The sequence below is a fragment of the Thamnophis sirtalis genome, unplaced genomic scaffold (genome assembly GCF_051295495.1).
Source record: "Thamnophis sirtalis isolate CommonGarterSnake01/CBP01778 unplaced genomic scaffold, rThaSir2_p1.2 scaffold_4, whole genome shotgun sequence".
Taxonomy (NCBI): domain Eukaryota; kingdom Metazoa; phylum Chordata; class Lepidosauria; order Squamata; family Natricidae; genus Thamnophis; species Thamnophis sirtalis.
Window position 1 is genome coordinate 55488959 of NW_028261384.1, and position 25202 is coordinate 55514160.

Consider the following 25202-nt stretch of genomic DNA (forward strand, 5'->3'; position numbering starts at 1 on the left):
CCATTAACATTGAATCCTTATGTCATATTCTAGCTAAACATCCATAATATTTAATAACAAAATTTTCTAATCCTCCTTTCCAAATCACTGTTTACAATTTACATACAGTTTCCTTATGTTGTGCCATACCTATATATGCGTTGTTATCCTTATCCCTCCTTTATTTAACTATATCCTGTATCATAACATTTTCCCCCTAATAATCAAGACTTTAATTGTATCTAACCTAGTTCTTTTTATTAACATTTATATATATAATCCAAAAAGATTTCTAATCTTCCTTTCATGGGTACCATTCAATATTCATATCCAATTATTACTTCTCATAACCCTACACATTGCATACATTAGTAGCATTATCAATTATTTATTTAGCTATATCTATTGTCACTAAATTTCACTAAGTTTAACTAGTTTTAAATTGTGCTCTTCCATCTATCAACCTGTATCTTTCCAGTAGCAAAACAGTCTCATATCTTCTGCTTTTGTGGTGTCAGTCCTCTAATCATCTCCTTAATCAACTTTGTATGGATTTCTCTTAGCAATTCCTTGCTTATAAAATCTCTCATGTAATTTCGATGCCCTTCTTCTGTTTCCTTAATCAGCTTATCTTTGATTGTCAGTAGTGTTATCAATGATATTGCTAATAAAAATTTCTCTCTTTAAATCCATAAGTTTTTTTCTTTTTTTCTTTTTCTGTATCTTGCCATCTGGGATAGATTTCCTCTCCATTTAGTTCCTTTTTCAGTATTCCACTCTTTCCATTTTCAGAGAAAACCAATCACTATAAATATCAGCAAATTTAATTTCTTTATATTCATTTTCCTCTTCGATTTTTAGGGTTTTAACCACCACTTTTTCCACTTGATAAACCTCCTCAAATTCTTCATTATATTTTGTTGCTAGATGTTCTACCAGCTTCTTCTCTATCCTCTCATATGTATTTGATAATTTCTGTATTTCTGAGAATATCTTTTGCAGACTTAAAGTTTCTTTCTGCTGTTGAAATTGTGCCATTATCTCCAGGTAACAAACACTGCTGCTCTAGCTTCAAAGGTTAATAAGATTAAGCATAGATTCACAATAACATTTTATTTTCACTTTTCTCTGTTAAAGATATACTTCAAAGGGACATCTGTATGCTTTTCTTCTTATCACTCTCTATAAATAAACAGCAAGACCTTGAAGTGCCAAGCCAGGATTTTGAATGGGTTTATTTATTTATTTATAGGCCGCCCTTTTCCCTGAGGGGACTCAGGGCGGCTAACAACTCATAGGAAGGGGGATACAAACAATAACATATAACATTACATATAATTAAAAAATAAACAACATTCATCCAACATTCGGGTGGGGGCAGATCAATCTCTACCCCCAGGCCTGGCAGGATAGCCAGTTCTTGAGGGCTGCGCGGAAGGTCTGAAGGGTGGTGAGGGTACGGATCCCCACGGGGAGCTCGTTCCAGAGGGTCGGAGCTACCACTGAAAAGGCTCTCCTCCGCGTAGTGGCCAGACGGCACTGGCTGGCAGATGGCACTCGGAGGAGGCCTAATCTATGAGAACTAATCGGTCTCGAGGAGGTAATCGGCAGGAGGCGGTCTCCCAAGTACCCAGATCCACTACCATGGAGGGCTTTATAGGTGGTAAGAAGCAACTTGAAGTGCACACGGAGATCAACAGGTAGCCAGTGCAGCTCGCGGAGGATAGGTGTTATGTGGGTGAACCGAGTTGCACCCACAATCACTCGCGCGGCCGCATTCTGGACTAGCTGAAGTCGCTGGATGCTCTTCAAGGGCAGCCCCATGTAGAGCACGTTGCAGTATTCCAGCCTAGAGGTCACGAGGGCGCGAGTGACTGTTGTGAGAGCCTCCCGATTCAGGTAGGGTCGCAACTGGCGCACCAGGCGAACCTGGGCGAATGCCCCCCTGGTCACAGCTGACAGGTGGTGATCAAAGGTCAGCTGTGGATCCAGGAGGACTCCCAAGTTGCGAACCCTGTCTGAGGGGTGTAAAATTTGACCCCCCAGCCTGAGTGATGGAAGGCTAGCCAAATTGTTGGGAGGGAAACACAACAGCCACTCGGTCTTTTCTGGGTTGAGTACAAGCTTGTTAGCCCGCATCCAGTCTCTAACGGCCTCAAGACCCTGGTTCATCACGTCCACCGCTTCATTGAGTTGGCACGGGGTGGACAGATACAGCTGTGTATCGTCCACATATTGATGGTATCTTATCCCGTGCCTCCGAATGATCTCGCCCAGCGGTTTCATGTAGATGTTAAATAGTACGGGGGACAGGACCGACCCCTGCGGCACCCCATATGTTAGGGGCCTCAGGGACGATCTCTGTCCCCCGACCAACACCGACTGCGACCTGTCCGAGAGGTAGGAGGAGAACCACTGCAAAACAGTGCCTCCCACCCCCACCTCCCGCAGTCGTCGCAGAAGGATACCATGGTCGATGGTATCGAAAGCCGCTGAGAGGTCAAGAAGAACCAAGATGGAGGGATGACCTCCATCCCTGGCTCTCCAGAGATCATCGGTTAATGCGACCAAAGCGGTTTCTGTGCTGTAACCAGGTCTGAAGCCGGACTGGAAGGGGTCCAGGTAATCGGCTTCCTCCAAGGACCGCTGAAGCTGGTAGGCCACCACCTTCTCAACAACCTTCCCAATAAAGGGGAGGTTGGAGACTGGACGATAGTTGTTAAGTACAGCTGGATCCAGAGATGGTTTCTTCAGGAGGGGTCTCACCACCGTCGTTTTAAGTGCGGCGGGGAAGTGCCCCTCCCGAAGCGAGGCGGTAATAACCGCTTGGATCCAGCTCCGTGTCACCTCCCTGCTGTTAGCTACCAGCCAGGAGGGACACGGGTCCAGTACACAGGTGGAGGCACTCACAGCCCTCATGGCCTTGTCCACGTCCCCGGGGGTAACGTCCTGAAACTCAACCCAGCGCTGGTCTACCAAGTCGTCCACTCGTGCCTCGGCTGGGTCTGCAAGGGTGGAGTCCAGATCCGACCGAAACCGAGCAACTTTGTCCGCCAAGAACTGGGCATAGTCTTCAGCCCTACCCTGCAAGGGGTCCCCCGTATCCCTCTTGTTTAAGAGGGAACGGGTTATCCTAAACAGGGCGGCTGGACGGGACTCGGCGGACGCAACCAAGGAGGCAATGTATGCTCTTTTTGTTGCCCTAAGTGCCCTGATGTATTCCTTGGTGCAGATTGTTAAAAGTGCTCGGTTCGATTCGGATCTATCGGACCTCCACAGGTGCTCTAGGCGTCTCCTTCGGCGTTTCCTCTCCCGGAGCTCCTCGGTGAACCAAGGAGGCCTCCGGGATCCACCACCTCGGAGTGGCCGTAGTGGTGGGACTCCGATGCTGCCGAGTGCCAGGCAGCAACCAGAGTTTCTACCGGATTGTGGGCGAGAGTGTCAGGAATAACCCCAAGCTCCGTCTGGAACCTCAAGGGGTCCATCAGTCGCTTGGGGCGGAACCACTTGGTCGGTTCCTCCTCCCTACAGTGGGGGTTTGGTCTCCGGAAGTCAAGCCTCAGTAGGCAATGGTCTGACCACGACAGGGGTATGATCTCATTACCCCTCAGACCAAGATCACAACTCCACTGCTCCGAGAGAAATACGAGGTCGAGCGTGTGACCCGCTGAGTGGGTAGGGCCCCGAATTATCTGGGTCAAGCCCATGGCTGTCATGGAAGCCATGAACTCCTGCGCCCCATCAGAGTGTTCATCGAGCGTAGGCAGGTTGAAGTCCCCCAGGACCATAAGCCTGGGGAACTCAGCTGCCAGCTCGGCTACCGACTCGAGGAACGAGGGGAGGGCTGCTGCAACGCAGTTGGGAGGCAGGTACGTTAACAGCAGGCCCACTTGACCCTTGAGGTCCAACTTCACCAGCAGGGACTCACACCCGACAAGCTCCGGAGCAGGGATAATCAGTGAGAAAAACAAGAGTGTTTTGTTCTCCTGTGTGCTGCTTGGGGAATCCAATCATGGGTTAACTTTGTCCATTAGCCTAGAGACTGAGCATGCAAATCTTGACCACACTTCCTCAGACTGGACCGGATCAGTTTTTTTACTCAGTCCAGCCTAACGAGACGCATTTCAATTTTCTCTCTAGGCTAATGGACACAGGGGATCGGGCCCATAGAAGGCAACAGCCTTACAATAGATGACAGCTGGGGACTCTGGATTCGCCCCTGCTCTCTATGTTCCCCACTACAACAGGGGTTTCTCCCAGTCACAGGATCGCGGCCAGGATCGAGCGGCCACCAGGGATATGGGTCGCCAGCAGAATCAGACGCAGCCCCAGACTAGGAGGCAGTTTCGTGGAGCCGGAAACCGGTCCTTTCGGAGGTACCGTTGACTCACAGGGGGAGGAAGCCATAGGGGGGCGTCTCCTGGCCTTCGCCCATCAGTGGGCGGAGATCACATCCGACGCCTGGGCCCTGCAGGTCGTGAGGCTGGGCCTCACTCTAGAATTTCTCTCCATTCCCCCGAGACGGTTCATCAAGTGCCCCGTACCCAGGTGCCCAACAAAATGGCGACTCATGGATGCCGAAATACATCACCTTCTCACCATCAGGGCGGTGGAACAGGTGCCGAAGGGGCAGGAGGGCCTAGGATTCTATTCCATCTTGTTCCTGGTGCCCAAGAACTCGGGGGGATGGCGGGCCATCCTAGATTTGAAAAGGCTAAATCGGTACATCAAATACCAAAAATTCAAAATGCAATCTCTCAACAGCATACTGGCCTCCATCCGCCAGGGCAACATGATGACATCAGTCGATATCAAGGAGGCGTACCTCCACGTGCCCATACATCCAGCACATTGGCGTTTCCTACACTTCCAGTTAAATGGCCGTCACTTTCAATACCGGGCCTTACCCTTTGGCCTCTCATCGGCCCCATGCACGTTCACGAAACTTCTAGCAGTCGTAGCGGCATCACTTCACTCGGTTCCAATACGAGTGAATTGCTATTTGGACGACATCTTGGTTCTGTCCTCGTCCTGGAACCAGGCCCTACGAGATCTGCAAATCACGATGGACTCGCTGCGCAGTCACGGGTTCATTCTCAACCTTCCCAAGAACCACCTGCAGTCGACCACCTCACTGCTCCACCTGGGAACCATCATAGACTCAGTGTCTTGCAAGGTCTCTCTCTCTCTCCAGAGAGGTGACAAACCATCCAGCACCTGGCCACTCAAGTTATGTCCCAAAGACTCTTGCCGTTGGCGACGCTGTCCAAATTGCTGGGGAAAATGATATCTTGCATCAACGTGGTTCCCTGGGCCAGATTCCATGCGCGCCCACTGCAGGGGTTCCTGCTCCCCTTCCAGAGGGCACACACCAGTCACTCCCAATCCAAGGTTCGGCTCCCACACAAGCCTCTCATTTCCCTTCGCTGGTGGACGTCTTCCAAGCTCCTGCAGGGATATCCCTTCAAGGAACCGGACCGCATCCAGATTACAATGGATGCCAGTCTGTTTGGATGGGGGGCCCACGCCCTGGACCGTGTAGCTCAGGGGCGCTGGTCGAGTCAGGAACTGTCGAACAGCATAAATTGGCTAGAACTACATGCCATCCACCTAGCCCTCCTGGAGTTTCGGGACATTGTCTCACACAACCACGTGTTGGTCTTAACCGACAACGTTGCCTCCAAGGCCCATGTCAACCGCCAAGGGGGCACCCACTCCAAGGCCCTGATGCTGGAGGCGGAGAGGTTACATCGCTGGGCGGAGACCAAGCTCTTTTCAGTCCGGGCGGAGCACATCTCGGGTGTGGCCAACCCACAGGCAGACTGGCTGAGCAGAGCCACAGTGGATCAAGCAGAGTGGCAACTCCACCCCGACCTCTTCCGGGAACTCTCTCATCGGTTCGGCCGTCCCGAGGTAGATCTGTTTGCGCAACCGCACAACACACAACTTCCAAAGTTTTACGCCAGGTACCAGGTACCCGGAGTGGAGAGGGTGGATGCTCTACGCAGTTCTTGGCCAGGCCTCCTCTATGCCTTTCCCCCTCTCCCGATTCTTCCGTTGGTCATCCAGAAGATTCTGACAGAACAGGCGGAGGTGCTGTTGGTTGCACAGATGTGGTCCAGACGTCCCTGGTACGCACACCTCATGCACCTGTCAATCTCGCGGCCGTGGAGGATTCCGGACGACCAGATCCAGCTCAACCAGGGGGCTCTCATCCATCCGAACCCCCAGCTCCTACAGTTAGCCGTGTGGCACGTGAGCGGGCTATTTTGACGGACCTTCACTATTCGAGTCAGGTGATTGATACTATCCAGGCGGCCCGACATCCATCCACTACTTGTATTTACGAGGCCACCTGGCAGGCCTTCTGTAGGTGGTGCCGTCATACTGGGGCTGACCCTATCATGGCTTCGGTGCCATAAGTCTTGGACTTCTTACAATCAGGACTCAATAAGGGCCTTGCGCGTAACACACTCCGTCGGCAAGTCACAGCATTATCCACGGTGGTGGGAGGCGGCCAGGGCCGTTCCTTGTCCCAGCATTCACGGGTCAAGGCTTTCCTGAAAGGTGCGACAAACTTGAGACCTCCGACAGTCCACTGTTATCCTACCTGGAACTTGACCTTGGTGCTCAGGGCTCTCACATCTGCCCCGTTCGAGCCTATCCGATCCATCAGCCTTCGGCTGCTGACGCTTAAGACTGTGTTCCTGGTGGCCATTACATCGGCCAGGAGGGTTTCGGAGTTGGCAGTGCTGTCTGTCCGTGCGGATCTCTGCATATTCCATCCTAACAGAGTAGTCCTCCGTTTGGACCCTTCCTTCCTTCCGAAGGTCAATACGCTGTTCCACAGGGCTCAGGAGCTCGTCCTTCCGGACTTCTACCCGCACCCGTCCCATCCCCAAGAGCGCCAGTGGCATCATTTGGATGTTCGTCGGACCCTCTGACGTTATGCAAAGCGCACGGCCTCGTTCAGAAGATCAGGGGCTTTTTGTTTCCTTCCAGCCGTCGTCCATGGGACAGAAGGTGTCCTCCCACACCATCGGCCAATGGTTAAAGGCGTGCATTGCTTTGGCATACGACAGTCAATCCCAACCAGTTCCCAGACGTATTATGCCTCATTCTACCAGAAGTGCGGCTACCACGGCGGCCTGGGCTACGCAAGCCTCGGTGGAGATCTGCAGGGCAGCTACTTGGGCGTCGCCCTCGCCATTTATTAGACACTACAAAGTTGACGTATACGCCTCGGCTGAGGCCTCCTTTGGGCGGAGAGTGTTGCAAAAAGTCCTTTCGTCTGCGGAGGATCCTGACCAGCCTAGCTCCCGCCCTGGGACTTAATTGCTTTGGCATGTCCCATGATTGGATTCCCCAAGCAGCACCAGGAGAACGACTGTTGACTTACCTGAACGGTCCTTCTATGTGTGCTGCGAGGGGAATCCAAACCCGCCCGCAGTTTCAGCTGGCTAGGGCTTCTCCTTGACTATGACTTATGACTAACCTTGACCTTCGCCTGACTGGACTTTCTCTGGACGCGACTTAATACCTGCGTGGCTATGGCCATGAGTGACATTGGCATGCATCTTTCAATGGCTGACTTTGTGCAAAACTGATCCGGTCCAGTCTGAGGAGACGTGGTCAAGATTTGCATACTCAGTCTCTAGGCTAATGGACAAAGTTAACCCATGATTGGATTCCTCTCGCAGCACACATAGAAGGACCGTTCAGGTAAGTCAACCAATTAAAATTAATTTTAAGTTTTTTATAAGCAGTCTCTTTTTAAAACAGTAAAAATTCCTCACCAGCTGGAAACACTTGCTTTTTTCATATCCTTCCATTTTGGAGCTGCCCCGACTTCATCAGCCTTGGCTGAATTTTTTGTTGCCGGCTTGAAGAACTTCTCTTGCATCGATCAGGGACTTTGCGATGTCCCTGAGATCAGTATTTTTTTCTGTTTACTGTCTCTGTGGGATGGTTTTAGTCCGATTGGCCACTCAGCAGCAAAAGTATTGGCTGTAGTCTCGGAGCATCGAGACCGCACATCCATATCGTCGCAACGTTGGTTCCTCCTCGTCTCCCCACCCAGTTTTAAGCCTACACAGCTGTTTCTGTTTCAGTTCATGATTGGGTTTCAACCTATGTGTGACATTGATGATCATTAGCACTCATTTGGTATAATTGGTTGATCATACACCTGAGTATAATCCTGCAAGCCCCCTGACTTTGTGCAAGTGTACCTATGAGAATTGATGCTGGTTTGAAGGCCAAGAGTGGTCACACCAAATATTGATTTGATTTAGATTTTTCTTTTGTTCGCTCACTTTGCATTTTGAAAATTGACACAAATAAACAATCATTATTTATATGTCTGAAAGCATTCTTTGTTTACAGCATTTTTTCACGTCTGCCTAAAACTTTTGCACAGTACTATATATTATATTTTATTTTTCCTTTATGTTTTTGATATGGTTGTAGGTCATAAGGCTAATCAGTCAATAAACTATCTTATTTGTATTTAAGTAAATGAAATTTCAAGTAAATAAAAGTTCCGTTCAGTCATTTTGGACCTGCTAAATTTCAAATCCTGTTGTCTAAAATTAAAAGGGGACATCATGATGGTTAAATCAATTATTATGCTGCTTTTATTAGGTTGTAAGCAGGAAATTACTAGAATGCATGTGCAGGGGAGCCTTTACTTTACCTTTACCATAAGCCACCTAGAGCCACCCCTAGGTAAAATGGGCAGCATTCAAATACAATAAATAAAACATAAATATCTCACACATTTAAGAATAAATTATTCTGAACATCTGCAAAAGTATTCACAATTTTTTTACTAAAAAAAAAGTAACGTTTTAATATTAGCATGTTTATTTTTTTAATAAATTTGTTTTTTATTTAATTTTTTATTTTTTAATGTTAACATGTTTATTTACACTTATTTGTGTTCCTGGTTTCTTTTTTAGGCAAAAGGTCAAGATATAGTTCAGAGAAGCATTTTGGGGCATATCCTCCCAGAAGCTATGGTGTGTTATTTGGAAAATTATGAACCAGAAAAATTTTCTGAAATTTTTTTGGGTGAATTTGATACTCCAGAAGCCATTTGGAGCAATGAAATGAGGTAATTAACTTAACATATCCTGTAAAACAAAATGCATATTTCATTATATTCCCATTGAAAATTGCTGCCAATAATTAATTCATTCGATATTTTGCAGCTTGTCACAAAGTACAAGATTTAATGTCTAATAAAATCAGTGCCTGAAAGAATTTTAATGTTTCTTTGATTAAAGAGATATTTGTAATTTGCAGGCGGCTAATGATAGAGAAGATAGCGGCACACCTTGCTGACTTCACCCCTCGTCTTCAAAGTAATACAAGAGCACTTTACCAGTACTGCCCCATACCAGTTATCAGTTATCCTCAACTGGAAAATGAGCTGTTTTGCAATATTTATTACCTCAGACATCTTTGTGATAAGCTTCGGTTTCCTGATTGGCCAATTAAAGATCCTGTAAGTCAATTTGTGGTCATCTTCCTAGTTTCTAACATTGTGGACTTAAGAAATATATGGAAGTATGCCAAGAGACATGCAATCCCTATCCTCATGGCTGTCAGGCTGATTATGCTCCAATTGTGACACATATGTTTAATTTAAATTAGTTGACATTGTTCTTCCATATTTGCAAAAAATAAGAAATACAAGGAAAAATAACATAACAGTTTTTTCCTTTCTATTCTTCTTGAAAATAACTCTTTGAAAGAACTTTTGTGACCATGTTATCAAAAATTAGCACCATAGTCATTTATCATTATGAAGTCATGAAAAATATAATGTAAGGAATTTTTAAGAAGAACCCTCCCCCATCCAAACCAGAAAATTCTACAACCATCCATTTGCTACTATCACCCTGCCTGTTGTGGTCCACTCCACCATCCCAAATTTGTTAAGTATAGCTACCATCCATAGTTAGAAATATTAGAAGTTGTGAATACTGCATAAAAAGCCCTTACATGGAAAAGCTAAATAGAAATCTTCTATATTCAGGTTAAACTCTTAAAAGACACTCTGGAAACCTGGAGGAAGGAGGTTGAAAAGAAGGCACCTACAATGTCCATAGATGATGCTTATGAAGTTCTGAATCTACCAAAGGGTCAAGGGCTGTAAGTTTCTAATTATAAAATATAATTACACAAAATATAATTGAAATCCTTAATGGATTTAAGCCTTTATACTGCTATCTGAATTCAGCATAGAGTAACGTACAGACAAATTACACAAAATGTATAATTTGAGTGGATCAGATCAACTATTTCATAGACTCTATTGCCAAAATTAAAATTTAATGTTATAGATGCAAAAGGTCTACAAATGCATTTTTTCTTCTGACTAACAAGACTATTGAATTGTAGATACATATAATCTTTTATGTATTTTATAGACATGATGAAAGTAAGATCAGGAAAGCTTATTTTAAACTGGCTCAGAAATACCACCCTGACAAGAACCCAGAAGGTCGGGTAAGTGTCTTATATTAAATATGTGTGATGCTTAGAGGAAGTGTATCCTAATCCAGTAACAGAACCTTTAGTATGTTAAGTGTTGCCACTTACTTTACAAAATAGAATACATTAATATATGCATTCCTTTGTATATTCTTAGTTCTTGCTTTCATCCAAAATCCATATTAACTAACATTTATTAGGCCAGGTCTGAAGTTACAAATTCACTTACAAGTTTCTGAATATTATTAATTAAGCAATATTATAAATAAAGATTCATGAATTAGGAAGGGGGATGACGCTATGAAAAATCTGAAATAGGTCAGTAAGTTGCATTGAAAAAAATTCTTAGAATATCTATATTTACCATTTAAGCTTTCCTATCCTATGCTTAGGCTGACTTGACTCTAAGCTAACATAAAGAAATCCAATCTGAACTGAAGTTGTCATTTCTTTATTGAATAATTTCTTTGCATCTGTGCCCTCCCACATTTTTGTCCCAAGAAATTAATGGGCAATTTTTTATTTCATGTGGTTAAGTATTCCTGAAGATATTTTCATACAGGTAGTCCTTGGCTTATAACATAATTGAGCCTGAAACTTTGGCCATAGTTGTTGCAGTCATCAGTTGAATCATCGTGATACAATTTTACAACTGTTTTTACTAAGCGAGTCAGTGAATGATTGTTAAGCAAATCACATAGTCATAAGTCCAAATCCAGTTTATCTAGTGGATCCTTTTTGCCAGAAAAGTTGCAAAATGCAATAATTAGAGTTGCTGGCAAGCTCTAACTCAGTTGAAGGGTGTTCCTTTCTCTGTGATGTGTCCAGTGAATTGCTGGGGATAATCTATAAGGAAGGAAAGATCTCCACCTAACATTTGAGGAAAAGAGTCTTTCAAACTGCAGCAACACAAGCATAGGGAGATCAAACTTGAGGTGAGAGGGGTGTGAGTAAAGGCTAGCTATTGTCAGAGTTAAGATTAGTTTATTACTGCCTTTAGAAATCATAATTCCCTGTTCTGGTATCAGGCAATCAAGTTGTGGACAAGTTATGAGTTATGCTATAGCAAGTACTGTATTTAATATTTGCATATTGCAAAAATTTTTGACAGAATAATAGATTGTAGAATAAAAAAAGAAGGAACAGCATTACTGAAGATTATGTGTTATGTATACTTACTCCTAAAAACTTACTTTGCAACATTATTAAATTCATTTTCAGATAGTATTTTCTTTATCCTTTTTTTAAACTACAGGATATGTTTGAAAAGGTCAATAAAGGATATGAGTTTCTCTGCACAAAGTCCTCTAAAATTGTTGATGGTCCAGATCCAGAGAATATAATTCTGATTTTGAAAACTCAGAGTATCCTTTTTAACAGACACAGAGAAGGTAATTAGATCTAGTAACCAATGTATTAGTAAAAATTTAGCAAATACATATCTCCACAGTTATTAAAGAACTTCAGTGCTAGAATACTGCAATCCTTAGGAATTATTAACAACCAGCAAAATTGCTGGAGTTTCAACGTTTGGTAGATTCTCATCTTGTAATTAATGAATGAAGCTTAATATACAGTTCCAAATGAATATATCAAACTAAAAATAGTGAAAAATATACCCATGCAGTTATATCAAAATATTTAAGTCTGATAATTTTATATTAAATGTATTTTCTCTCAAAAAAAGAGAGGAACTTGTTAGAAAATGTGAAGCTTGATATAAAGTAAAAAATAATTGATTGCAAAACTTGATAAAATATTTGATATTTGATAAAATACTTGATAAAATAGAAAAATGTGGGTAAGACATCACCACCGGGTGGATTAGTAACTGACCAACCACACTCAATGTGCACTCCTCAATAGAACTGCATCTACATGGAGGGAAGTATACACTGGGTTGGTCCAAAGCTCTGTTTTAGGTCCAGTACTCTTCAACATCTTCATCAATGATTTGGACGAGGGGGTAGAGGGGGTCATCAAATTTGCAGAAAACACCAATCTAGCAGGAATAGCCAACACTCCAGAAGATAGGCTTAAGATACAGACTTGAACATTGGACACTATCTAACAAAATGAAATTCAATTGTGAAAAAAGTAAGGTTCTATATTTAGGCAAGAAAAACAAAGCGCACAGATACAGTATATGTGGTACCTTGCTCAATAGTAGTAACTGTGGGAGGGATCTTGGAATCCTAGTGGGCAACCATTTTAAATATGAGCCAGCAGTGTGCAGCAGCTGCCAAAAAGCCAACACAGTTATAGGCTGCATAAATAGAGGAATAGAATCAAGATCATGTGAAGTGTTAATACCACTTTATAAGGCCTTGGTAAAGCCACACTTGGAATACTGCAACCAGTTTTGGTCGCCACAATGTAAAAAAGATGTTGAGACTCTAGAAAGAGTGCAGAGAAGAGCCGAGGTGGCGCAGTGGTTAAATGCAGCACTGCAGGCTACTTCAGCTGACTGCAGTTCTGCAGTTTGGCTGTTCAAATCTCACTGGCTCAGGGTTGACTCAGCCTTCCATCCTTCCGAAGTGGGTAAAATGAGGATCCAGATTGTTGTTGGGGGCAATATGCTGACTCTGTAAACCACTTAGAGAGGGCTGAAAGCCCTATGAAGCGGTCTAACTGCTATTGCTATTGCTAACAAAGATGATTAGGGGACTGGAGACTCAAACATATAAAGAATAGTTGCTTGACAGTTCATCAGTGTCTAGTCTGATGAAAAGGACTAGGGGTGACATGATAGAAGTGTTCTGATATCGGGTTGCCACAGAGAAGAGGGAGTCAAGTTATTCTCCAAAGCACTTGAGGGTAGGACAAGAAGCAATGGGTGGAAACTAATCAAGGAGAGAAGCAACTTAGAACTGAGGAAAAGTATTGACAATTAGAATAATTAATCAGTGGAACAACTTGCCTCCAGAAGTTGTAAATGCTCCCAACACTGCAAGTTTTTAAGAAGATACTGGATAACCATTTGTCTGAAGTGGTGCAGGGTTTCCTGCCTGAGCGGGACTGGACTAGAAGACTTCCAAGGTTCCTTCAAACTCAGTTATTCTATGTCTAAAACAGAATGGCAACTTCTATATTTTTACAAGTAATTCTAGTTCACTTTCCCCCAAAGCAATATGTTTCAACCATATTCTTGCTTGAGAAAGTTATTGAGCTATCAGAAATCTCTAGTGTTATCTCCAACTTTGTGTGTGGAATAGATTTTGATGTGACATACAAAGAAGAATGAATTCCAGATAATTTTATACATTTATTAAACTTTCTTTAGTTTTAATTATTAACATTTCTGAGGAAATATCATTTTTGTTTTAGAAAAGAAAAGCTAGCAAAAGATATTACATGTTAGGGTTCTCAGTGGGATTCAATGACTCTTCTAAAATATTAATAGCAGGAATATTTTAAAAATCATAGAAGTATAACTTGTGGCATAGAATAACTAGAATCCTAACTTCAAAGATTTCGTTGTAGATATTGATTTCTGACATTCTGTTCCTTTCCAGATTTGAAGCCATATAAGTATGCAGGCTATCCAATGTTGATTAAGACAATCATAATAGAAACTTCAGACAACCTCCTGTTTTCCAAAGAGTCTCCTCTGTTGCCAGCTGCCGCAGAATTAGCCTTCTACACAGTCAATTGTTCAGCACTTAATGCAGAAGAACTAAGGAGAGAGAATGGAATAGAGGTATATTCAAACTTACTAACTGAAATTTTTGTTGTATTATATTCTACAAAGGGGACAAATGGATTTTAATAATATTATTATTAAATATTTTCAGGAATTTTAATTTGCTCTCACAGGCACTATGGTATAAATACAAAGTTTTAAACATAAAACTGCCTTTGAATTTGAACAAACAGAAGTGGTTTTAAAGCTCTGCTGTTTTGATTTCACATTGTAGAATACTAGAAATGTTTATGAGCAAGTAAATATTTCGCTATTAAATCTCAGTTTGTAGCAGGAATAGATATCATAGTGCCATAGTGTTACAGACTTCTTCATCTGCCATAAATCCATGCCTCTGCTGCTGCTGGCTAAGATTAATAGGATTTGGTGTGGAAATACTAGGTTGTCTACATCTGTATTATATCTTTAAAATATTGTTCAGAGTTGTTATACATATCCTGTTTCCCCAAAAATAAGACCTCTCCAGATAATAAACCCAATTAGGCTTTTGAGCGTATATACTAGAATAAGCCCTCTCCTGAAAATAAGCCTTCCCCGAAAATATTGCAATGCAACAACAGCCATGAGATTACCACGCTCGCCGCCTCCTGCACCTCAAAAATAATAAGACCTCTCCTAAAATAAGGCCAAATGCTTATTTCAGAGGTCAAAAGAAAATAAGACCCTGTCTTATTTTCGGGGAAACATGGTAGCTTTCTATGACCAACTTTTGATAGTTTTCCATTTGGCAATCTACAAACAAATGTCCATTCTTACAGGTTTTGCAAGAAGCCTTTAATCGTTGTGTTGCAGTTCTAACACGTTCTAGTAAGCCAGAGGATATGTCAGTCCAGGTAATTCTTAAAGAAATCCTATCATTCACACTGGTATGTGGTCTAATATATAAATAAAATATCAACTGTATAGGAAACTGGAAAGATAGATTAGAACAGCAGTCCATTTTGCTCAAGCACCAATACCATTCTTTGTAATTTCTATTATTATTTCATTTGTATGACTGCCCAACTCACTGAAGCAATTCTAAGTAGATAGCAGCATGTTAAAACACAATACAAATAGGCATCAAGGCAATAGCATCTTTGGAAGTCTTCTATTCCAATCCCCTACTCAAGCAGGAGATCCAATACCAAATCAGACAAATGGCTGTCCAGTCTCTTCTTAAAACCTCCAGTAATGGAGCATCCACAACTTCTCAAGACAAGTCATTCCACTGATAAATTGTTCTCACTGTCAGGAAATTTCTCCTTAGTTTTAGATTGGATCTCCCTTTAGTAAGTTTAAATTTATTGTTTTTTGTCCTGCCTCCAGATGGTTTGGGAAATAAGATAACTCTCTCTTCTTTGTGGCAGCCCTTTGAACATTCAAAGACTACAATTATGTCACCCCTATCCTCATTAGACTAGATATATCCAGTTACTCAATCATTCTTCCAATGTTTTGGGATCCATTCATCCCTAAAAATCTTTGTTGCTCTTCTCTGAACTCTTTCTAGAATCTCAACATTCTTTTTTGTATTGTGCCAATCAGAATTGGATGCAATATTCAAGGGTGGTCTTACCAAGGCATTATTAATGGTACTAACACTTCATGTGATCTAGATTCTATCCCTCTCTTAATGCAGCCTAGGACTTCATTGGCTTTTATTTGTTACTACAGCACATTGCTGGCTCATGTTTAAGTGGTTGTCCACTAGAACTCTCAGATTTCCACTAGAACTCCCAGAACTCTGTCACAGTTACTGCTGTTAAGCCATGTACCCTCTATTTTATATCCGTGCATTTGGTTTTTCTTGCCTAAGTGTAAAACATTACTTTTCTTACCACTGAATTTCATTTTGTTGGATTCAGCCCAATATTCCAGTCTGTAAAGGCCATTCTGGATTTTGAGCTTATCTTATAAAGTATTAGGTATTGCCACCAGCTTGGTGTCATCTGCAAATTTGATGAGTTTCTTTCTATCCCCTCATCTAAATCATTTATGAAGAGTACTGGGCCTAAGATGTAGCCTTGTGGTACCCCGCTGCATACATCCCTCAATATACAGTGGGGCAAAAAAGTATTTAGTCAGCCACCAATTGTACAAGTTCTCCCACTTGATGAGAGAGGCCTGTAATTTACATCATAGGTAGACCTCAACTATGAGAGACAAAATGAGAAAACAAATCCAGACAATCACATTGTCTGATTTGTAAAGAATTTTTTTTGCAAATTATGGTGGAAAATAAGTATTTGGTCATCTACAAACAAGCAAGATGTCAGCCTCTGTTTTGCTGCTTGCTTTCAGCTGCCATTGAAACGGGGAGGGGGGCATTGTTTGTGGGTGGGGAAGTGTCAGCACTGGAGAGACTGAATAAAGGGAAGTGTTCTCACCATCTAATGCGCATGCTGCAGATAAAGGATTTGCCGCCCAGACCAACTGTCCGGCATACCAGCCTGATGATGTATTTTGAAGATGTCCCCCACATGACACCTGTGGGGTGTACTGATTGGACTATGGAGGGAGGGGGTTGGGTCACATATTGATATCTATGATTATGCACGCTTTTGCCTCAGACCTCGCTTTGCTTAGCTACTATCTACTCATGACCAGTAAAAGTACTCTTAATTCTGCAAAATGGAGTTGAGTGGTTTCTTTCTTGGTTACTAAGTGAAGCAGCCTTGACACAAGATTTCTGGCTCTCACAGACCTGTAACTTCTTCTTTAAGAGGATCCTCTGTCCTCCACTTATTACCTGTATTAATGGCACCTGTTTGAACTTGTTAGCAGTATAAAAGACACCTGTCCACAACCTCAAACAGTCACACTCCAAACTCCATTATGGTGAAGACCAAAGAGCTGTCGAAGGACATCAGAAACAAAATTGTAGACCTGCACCAGGCTGGGAAGACTGAATCTGCAATAGGCAAGCAGCTTGGTATGAAGAAATCAACTGTGGGAGCAATAATTAGAAAATGAAAGACATACAAGACCACTGATAATCTGATTTGATTTGATTTTATTAATATTTGTAGGCCGCCCTTTTCCCTGAGGGGAATCAGGGCGGCTCACATAAAATCAGGGAGGGGGAATCTCCCTCAATCTGGGGCTCCACGCAAGATCTCACCCCATGGGGTCAAAATGATCACAAGAACAGTGAGCAAAAATCCCAGAACCACACGGGGGGACCTAGTGAATAACCTGCAGAGAGCTGGAACCAACGTAACAAAGGCTGCCATCAGTAACACATTACGCCGCCAGGGACTCAGATCCTGCAGTGCCAAATGTGTCCCCATGCTTAAGCCAGTACATGTCCGGGCCCATCTGAAGTTTGCTAGAAAGCATTTGGATGATCCAGAAGAGGATTGGGAGAATGTCATATGGTCAGATGAAACCAAAGTAGAACTGTTTGGTAGAAACATAACTCATCGTGTTTGGAGGACAGAGAATGCTGAGTTGCATCCAAAGAACACTACTGTGAAGCACGGGGGTGGCAACATCATGCTTTGGGGCGGTTTCTCTGCAAAGGGAGCAGTACGACTGATCCGTGTACAGGAAAGAATGAATGGGGCCATGTATCGTGAGATTTTAAGTGCAAACCTCCTTCCATCAGCAAGGGCAATCAAGATGAAACTTGGCTGGGTCTTTCAGCATGACAATGATCCCAAACACACCACCCAGGCAACGAAGGAGTGGCTTCATAAGAAGCATTTGAAGGTCCCGGAGTGGCCTAGCCAGTCTCCAGATCTCAACCACATAGAAAACCTTTGGAGGGAGTTGAAAGTCCATGTTGCCCAGCAACAGCCCCAAAACATCACTGCTCTAGAGGAGATCTGCATGGAGGAATGGACCAAATACCAGCAACAGTGTGTGCCAATTAGTGAAGACTTACAGAAAACGTTTGACCTCTGTCATTGCCAACAAAGGATATATAACAAAGTATTGAGATGAACTTTTGATATTGACCAAATACTTATTTTCCACCATAATTTGCATAAAAATTCTTTCCAAATCAGACAATGTGATTGTCTGGATTTGTTTCCCATTTTGTCTCTCATAGTTGAGATCTACCTATGACATTAATTACAGGCCTCTCTCATCTTTTTAAGTGGGAGAACTTGCACAATTGGTGACTGACTAATTACTTTTTTGCCCCACTGTAGATATAATTCCATTAAGGATTAGACATGTGGTTGGTCAACCAGTTATTAATCCATCTGGTGGTAATGCTATCTAGTCCACATTTTTTTATTTTATCAAGTAGCATGTTGTGGTCCACTTTGTTAAATATCTTACTAAAGTCCAAACACAAACAACATTTCGGTAGTCAGTTTGTCAAAAAACGTAATAGCACACCATTTATCAAAGAATATCTGACAAAACTTATAATTTTTGCTTATAATTTTGCTTATCTCTAAGTGTTGGTAGATTTGTTGTTTTATTATTATTATTTCCAGGAATTTCTCTGGTATTGATGTTAGGCTGATTGATCTTTATAGTTTCTTTGGACTGGAAAATCATTCATTAAAAATCAAAGTTGTGATTGTCTTATTCCAAATGTTCCCTTCTAAACAATCAAGGATCCTAAGAAAAAGGCACTTTTAAATATGAAAATAATTATTGAAAAAATCACTTAACTACATTTCCACAAGCAGGGCAACTGTTAAAGGGGCAGAAATAGAGAAAATTAAAGCAAAAAGTGACCACTTCACTCCTTTAAGCCTCAAATAAAAACCAGGATGTAAGACACTAATAATATATAAATATATAAGTAATGTACAGGTAGTCCTTGACTTACAATTACAATTGAGCCCAAACTTTATGTTGCTAAATGAGACAGTTAAGTCAATTTTGCCTATTTCACATAGGTATTGTTGTTCAGTTAGATTCTTAAGTGAATTTAGTTTCCTCAATGACTTTGCTTGTCAGAAGATCACAAAATGTGATTAAATGATTCAGGGCATTGCAAGTCATAAATATGAACCAGTTACCAAGCATCTGAATTTTTATCATGTGACAATAGGATGCTGCACAACAGTCATATGTATGAAAAATGGTCATAAATGACTTTTTTTGTGTCTCTGTAACTTCAAAAAGTCATTAAATGAATGGTTGTAAGTCGAGAACTACTTAATAATTGTTCTCATTAGAAAAACACTGGTTGGATCCAAATTTAGTCTCATTTACTGAGATACAAATTGAAAAGTTAATGGAGTTTACAGTGCTCATCAGGCTCATATATATTTTTTCTATTCATAGGTGTGCGGACACATTAGCAAATGTTACAGCGTGGCTGCTCAGTTTGAAGATTGCAGAGAGAAAATTACTGAAATGCCCAATATTATTAAGGACCTCTGCAGAGTGCTGTATTATGGCAAGGTAAACTCTTGCTTGGCAGCTGTGTTAATGCTCCAACTCTTTCAAAACAGTTCCTACATGGATATGGATGCTGTGTATTTTTATAAGAGAATCTCATTCAGAAGAGATTCATATTTCTTAGCGTGTGAAGAATACATTTTTATCTTAGCCTGCTAAACTAATTTTGTTAAACAGAGTAAGCTTCTGGCATCAGTAGACTATTTATCTTATTGCACATCAATTATACTATAATACTATATTATAGCATACTATAATATAAGCAATTATGCTATAAGCAATACATTTTAGGGGGAAGCAGAAATATGCATGTTACATTAGTAGATCTCTTAATTCCTACTAAATTTCAACAGCTGTCACTAAAATCCCAAAACAAATGTATTTATTCCTGCTTAGAACATTCCACGTGTGGCTTCAATCGGAGTTGAATGTGTCAGCTCATTTGCAGTGGATTATTGGCTACAGACACATCTGTTCCAAGCTGGCGTTCTGTGGTATTTATTAGGCTACCTCTTCAACTATGATTATACACTGGAAGAGAGTGGCATTAAAAAGAGTGAAGACTCTAATCAGCAGGTAATCATTATGCATTGCTAATAGATTGCTAATTTTTAAAATAATGAAATATTACATTTTAAATTTTCTGAAAAATATTTCTAGCATGCTCTTAGGCATGTACAGATTAATTTTAAATATTTAGGATTGTTTAATATGCTTTTAAATAAACCCTTGAATGTGTATTGTGGATTTTAGATAAATAATTGAAGAGGCATTCCGAGAGAGTGAGTGAATGAATGAATAAATAAATAAATAATGCAATACTCAGTGTTCTCCTTCTGTTGGTACAAAGCAGGGTATAGTAATAGAAGAGATGGGGGAGAGATAGGTGGATAAGAAGAATTAAATGGAGATAATTCCTTACTTTATTCCAAAAATGGCTTAGATCTGGGTGAATGTGAATTGTCAGAATTGTGTTTGCTAAGCAAAATTGTTGTGTGACATTTCACTTAGCAACCACATCATTTAGCAATGGAGTTATCAATCCCAACTAGAGTTGTTCAGTGAGGACTACTTGTAACCTACAGTAATTAAATTCCTGAAAGATTCAGGAAGGATTCAGCGACTCAAGATTCCCAAAGATTCAAGATACAAATGACAATTACAAAATATAGTGATTTGGAAACCTGAGCTTTTGCACAAGCATCTTAAAAGAGGAAAGTCTAGAAAAATGTACTGTATTTTTGGAGTATAAGACGCACCAGAGTATAAGATGCACTTTAGTTTTGGGGGAGGAAAATTTGGGGGGGGGGGAATTGTGCCTACCAGGTATTATTTTTATTCCCATAACACCAGAAAAGCAAGCAAAAACAATAGTATAATAAAATGACAATTTTTGCCACTTTTTTTCTTTCCCCAGGCTGTCTGGGAAACTCTTAATAAGTTTAACTAGATGTCTGGGCATTCAGCCTAAAGCTCCTAGTAAAAACAAAGCTGAATCAACAAACCAGCCCAGCATTTTCCTGAGGGAAACCATTGAGAAAACTCAGATAGCCAATAGGAAAAATCCCTGCCTTGCCCTTAAAGGGATTATCCCCCCAAAAATAGAAATCACAGTTACAGGAACTCTCTGCCTTACCGTTGAAAGGATTATTTCCCCAAAATAGAAACTGAACAAAAGAAGTACCTCTTAAAGCAATTTTCAAATCTTTCGTTGTCAGTTTCCCCCAACTGGAACGAACCAGGAAATTTTTCCAACAGTATGCTGCAGTAAAAAATATTCGCCCTAATGAGGTGCTAATGAGTGGAGTAAAGCATGCTTTACCCGGAAGATGCTTCACTCGTTAGCACCTCATTAGGGGGATTACTTGGTAAACCATCTCTGGGTTGAGTTCCAGGATGTTGCCTCTGGGGATGTGGACAAGGCCATTCGAGCTGTAAGCGCCTCCACCTGCATTTTGGACCCGTGTCCCTCCTGGCTGGTTGCCAACAGCAGGGAGGTGACACATGGCTGGATCCAGGCAGTCGTGACCGCCTCCCTTCGGGAGGGGCACTTCCCCGCCGCACTTAAGACGGCGGTGGTGAGACCCCTCCTGAAGAAACCATCCTTGGATCCAGCCATTTTAAACAACTATCATCCTGTCTCCAACCTCCCCTTTATTGGGAAGGTTGTCGAGAAGGTGGTGGCCTTCCAGCTTCAACGGGCCTTGGAGGAAGCTAGCTATCTTGACCCCTTCCAGTCCGGCTTCAGACCCGGTTACAGCACTGAAACCGCTTTGGTCGCATTGACCGATGATCTCTGGAGGGCCAGAGATGGAGGCCATGCGTCCATCCTGGTTCTCCTTGACCTCTCAGCGGCTTTCGATACCATCGACCATGGTATCCTTCTGCGACGACTGCGGGAGGTGGGGGTGGGAGGCACTGTTTTGCAGTGGTTCTCCTCCTACCTCTCGGACAGGTCGCAGTCAGTGTTGGTCAGGGGGCAGAGATCGTCCCTGAGGCCCCTAACATATGGGGTGCCGCAGGGTTCGGTCTTATCCCCCCTACTATTTAACATTTACATGAAACCGCTGGGCGAGATCATCCGGAGGCACGGGATAAAATACCATCAATATGCGGACGATACACAACTGTATCTGTCCGCCCCGTTCCAACTCAATGAAGCGGTGGACGTGATGAACCAGGGCCTTGAGGCCGTTAAGAACTGGATGAGCGCTAACAAACTGGTACTCAACCCGGACAAGACCGAGTGGCTGTTGTGTTTCCCTCCCAACAATTTGGCCGACATTCCAACACTCAGGCTGGGGGGTGAAATTTTATACCCCTCAGATAGGGTCCGTAATCTGGGAGTCCTCCTGGATCCACAGCTGACTTTTGACCATCAGTTGTCGGCTGTGATCAGGGGGGCGTTTGCCCAGGTTCGCCTGGTCCGCCAGTTACGGCCCTACCTGAACCGGGAGGCTCTCACAACAGTTACTCGAGCCCTTGTGATCTCTAGGCTGGAATACTGCAATGGGCTCTACATGGGGTTGCCCTTGAAGTGCACCCGGCGACTGCAGTTAGTCCAGAATGCAGCCGCGCGAGTGATAGTGGGCGCACCGCGGTTCGCCCACATTACACCCATCCTCCGCGAGCTGCACTGGCTACCTGTCGATCTCCGGGTGCGCTTCAGGGTATTGATGACCACCTTTAAAGCACTCCATGGTAGTGGATCTGGGTACTTGAGAGACCGCCTTCTGCCGATTACCTCCCTTCGACCGATTAGATCGCACAGATTGGGCCTCCTCCGGATCCCATCTGCCAGTCAATGTCGACTGGCAACTACACGGAGGAGAGCCTTTTCTGTTGCAGCTCCGACCCTGTGGAACGATCTCCCCGTTGAGATTCGTACCCTCACCACCATCCAGACCTTCCGCACGGCCCTTAAGACCTGGCTCTCCCAGCAGGCCTGGGGATAAGTTCTTAAATTACCCGCCCGAGTGTTGACTGTTGAATGCAAGTTGGTGTTTTATTATTTATCTTGTTTACTCACTGTTTGTCTTTTATTATTGCACCCCCTTCCCGTGATTGTAAGCCGCCCTGAGTCCCCTCACGGAGAAGGGCGGCCTATAAATCTTAATAAATGTCTAAAAAATGTCTAAATTAGGGCTGGAAAAAGCTACATTCCAAGTATAAAATGCACCTAAATTTTCAACCTCTTTTGGGGGGGAGGTGCATCTTATACTCTGAAAAATACAGTAAATTATTATGCTGCTTCAGCTTGAAAACCCTTATATACTACCAGCAAAGGAGTTTTATAACTTACCATGAAGATTGGTTGATATGTGAAACTTCTGCAATCTCTATCTTGTTTGTGATCTGAAGCTGTTCTTCCTTATCAATATTGTATTTATTTCCATGTAGCTATTTACCAAAGTGTCATGGAAAATTCAAGAAAAAGGCATTCCAATTCCTATTCTTTTCCATTACTCCTTCAGAAAAGCTCTCATTTATTCATTTAGGAAGATTCTCCTGAATAGCGACACTAGGCATAGAATTAATGGCAATTACCAGAATTGTTAAGATTCAAGCTTTATATCTTTTGCATCTAGAGTCTTTCTGTAAAGAGAGAAGATTATATTAGAATAGATAACAAGCATTGGATTTATTTGTATTTTCTGTTCATAGGAAGTAGCTAATACCCTTGCCAAACTCAGTCTCCTTGCTTTGAGTCGGCTTGGTGGATACCTTTCTGAAGAGCAAACTACACCTGAGAATCCAGCAATCAGAAAAAGTCTCGGTGTCCTGTTGACCCCTTACATTACAAGGAAACTTGCTGTGGTCAGTCCTGCTGAGGTACATGAAAAGAGACATTTTATTACAGTAGTGCTTTTATTTAACAAAGATACCATGTTCTAAAATATATAATGTGTTACCCTGTTTCCCTGATCTCCCCAGATAATAATCAGGCTTGTGAGCACATCAGCTAAAATAAGTCGTCCCTGAAAATATTGCAACACAGCAGCAGCCATGAGATAACCACGCTTGCCTCCTCCTGCATCTCAAAAAACAAATAAGACCTCCCCCAAAATAGTAGAAACCAAGGGGGAGAAACAGGAAATTATCCAAGGTTTTTTTCAGCAACTATATAGTAGGGAAGAAGTTTCTGAGGACCAAATTAAGGAATTTTTAGACAATGCAAATCTACCCAAGATCTCAAATGAAGCAAAAGGGGTACTGAACCAAAAGATAACAATAGATGAATTAGAAAAGGCAGTCAAAAAAATGGAAAACAACAAAACTCCTGGCATGGATGGTTTGCCAGTTGAAATCTATAAATCTTTTTTGGAAATTTTAGGACAAGAGATGATATAGTAATATTTAATGCTGTCTTGACGGATTCTATCGCACCGAAATCATGGGCTGAGGCTTATATAACCCCTTTGCCTAAAGCTGGAGCTGACTGCACCCAAATTAAAAACTATAGGCCCATTTCACTTTTGAATGTGGATTATAAAATCTTTGCAGCTATACTGGCAGATAGACTTAAATTCTTCCTTAACAAATTTATACACCCTGATCAGAACGGCTTCCTGCCGTCAAGGCATTTGAAAGATAATGTTAGAATTATTTTGGATGCCTTAGAATATTATGAAGCTCGGCCAGATAAACAAGTGGCCTTCATGTTTCTTGACGCACAAAAGGCTTTTGATCGGGTAAATTGGAACTTTATGTTGTCACAACTAGAAAATATGAAGTTTGGAGAAAACTTCTTAAATGCAATTCAGGCAATTTATGTACGACAAACTGCGACATTATTGGTAAACGGAGAAGAGGCGGGTGATATTGAGATTGGTAAAGGCACAAGACAAGGATGCCCATTATCCCCCCTACTGTTTATCCTCACATTAGAACCCCTTAGAATAGTGAGAAGTGACACACAAATTAAAGGGTTACGAGCTAAAGCTCAGGAATTTAAGGTCCAGGCTTTCGCCGATGACCTTGTTTTTATCCTGGAGGATCCTATGGCTTCTGGGATACAACTTTTACGTAAAATAGAGGAGTACAGTAGGATAGCGGGGCTACGTATAAACAAAGAGAAGACAAAACTGTTAATTAAGAATATGACTCTGAACCAGAAAAGGGAAGTACAAAGCCTGTTAGGGATTAACATGGCCCACAAAGTACAATA

General features: G+C 42.3%; 1 protein-coding gene across 3 annotated transcripts in view; it reads left to right on the forward strand.

Moving 5' to 3' along the window:
• Positions 1-25202, forward strand: part of DNAJC13 (DnaJ heat shock protein family (Hsp40) member C13) — a 130006-nt gene that overhangs the window by 79101 nt on the left and 25703 nt on the right. For all 3 annotated transcript variants that reach the window (XR_015696376.1, XM_087712949.1, XM_087712950.1), the window contains 10 exons: positions 8940-9094; positions 9286-9487; positions 10022-10137; positions 10416-10494; positions 11735-11870; positions 13995-14179; positions 14941-15015; positions 19418-19537; positions 19931-20110; positions 23699-23866. Coding sequence is in view for 2 of the 3 variants with exons in the window: in XM_087712949.1 (XP_087569075.1) it covers positions 8940-9094; positions 9286-9487; positions 10022-10137; positions 10416-10494; positions 11735-11870; positions 13995-14179; positions 14941-15015; positions 19418-19537; positions 19931-20110; positions 23699-23866 (1416 nt within the window). In the remaining variant the exon portion in view is untranslated. The remainder of the gene's footprint in view (positions 1-8939; positions 9095-9285; positions 9488-10021; positions 10138-10415; positions 10495-11734; positions 11871-13994; positions 14180-14940; positions 15016-19417; positions 19538-19930; positions 20111-23698; positions 23867-25202) is intronic.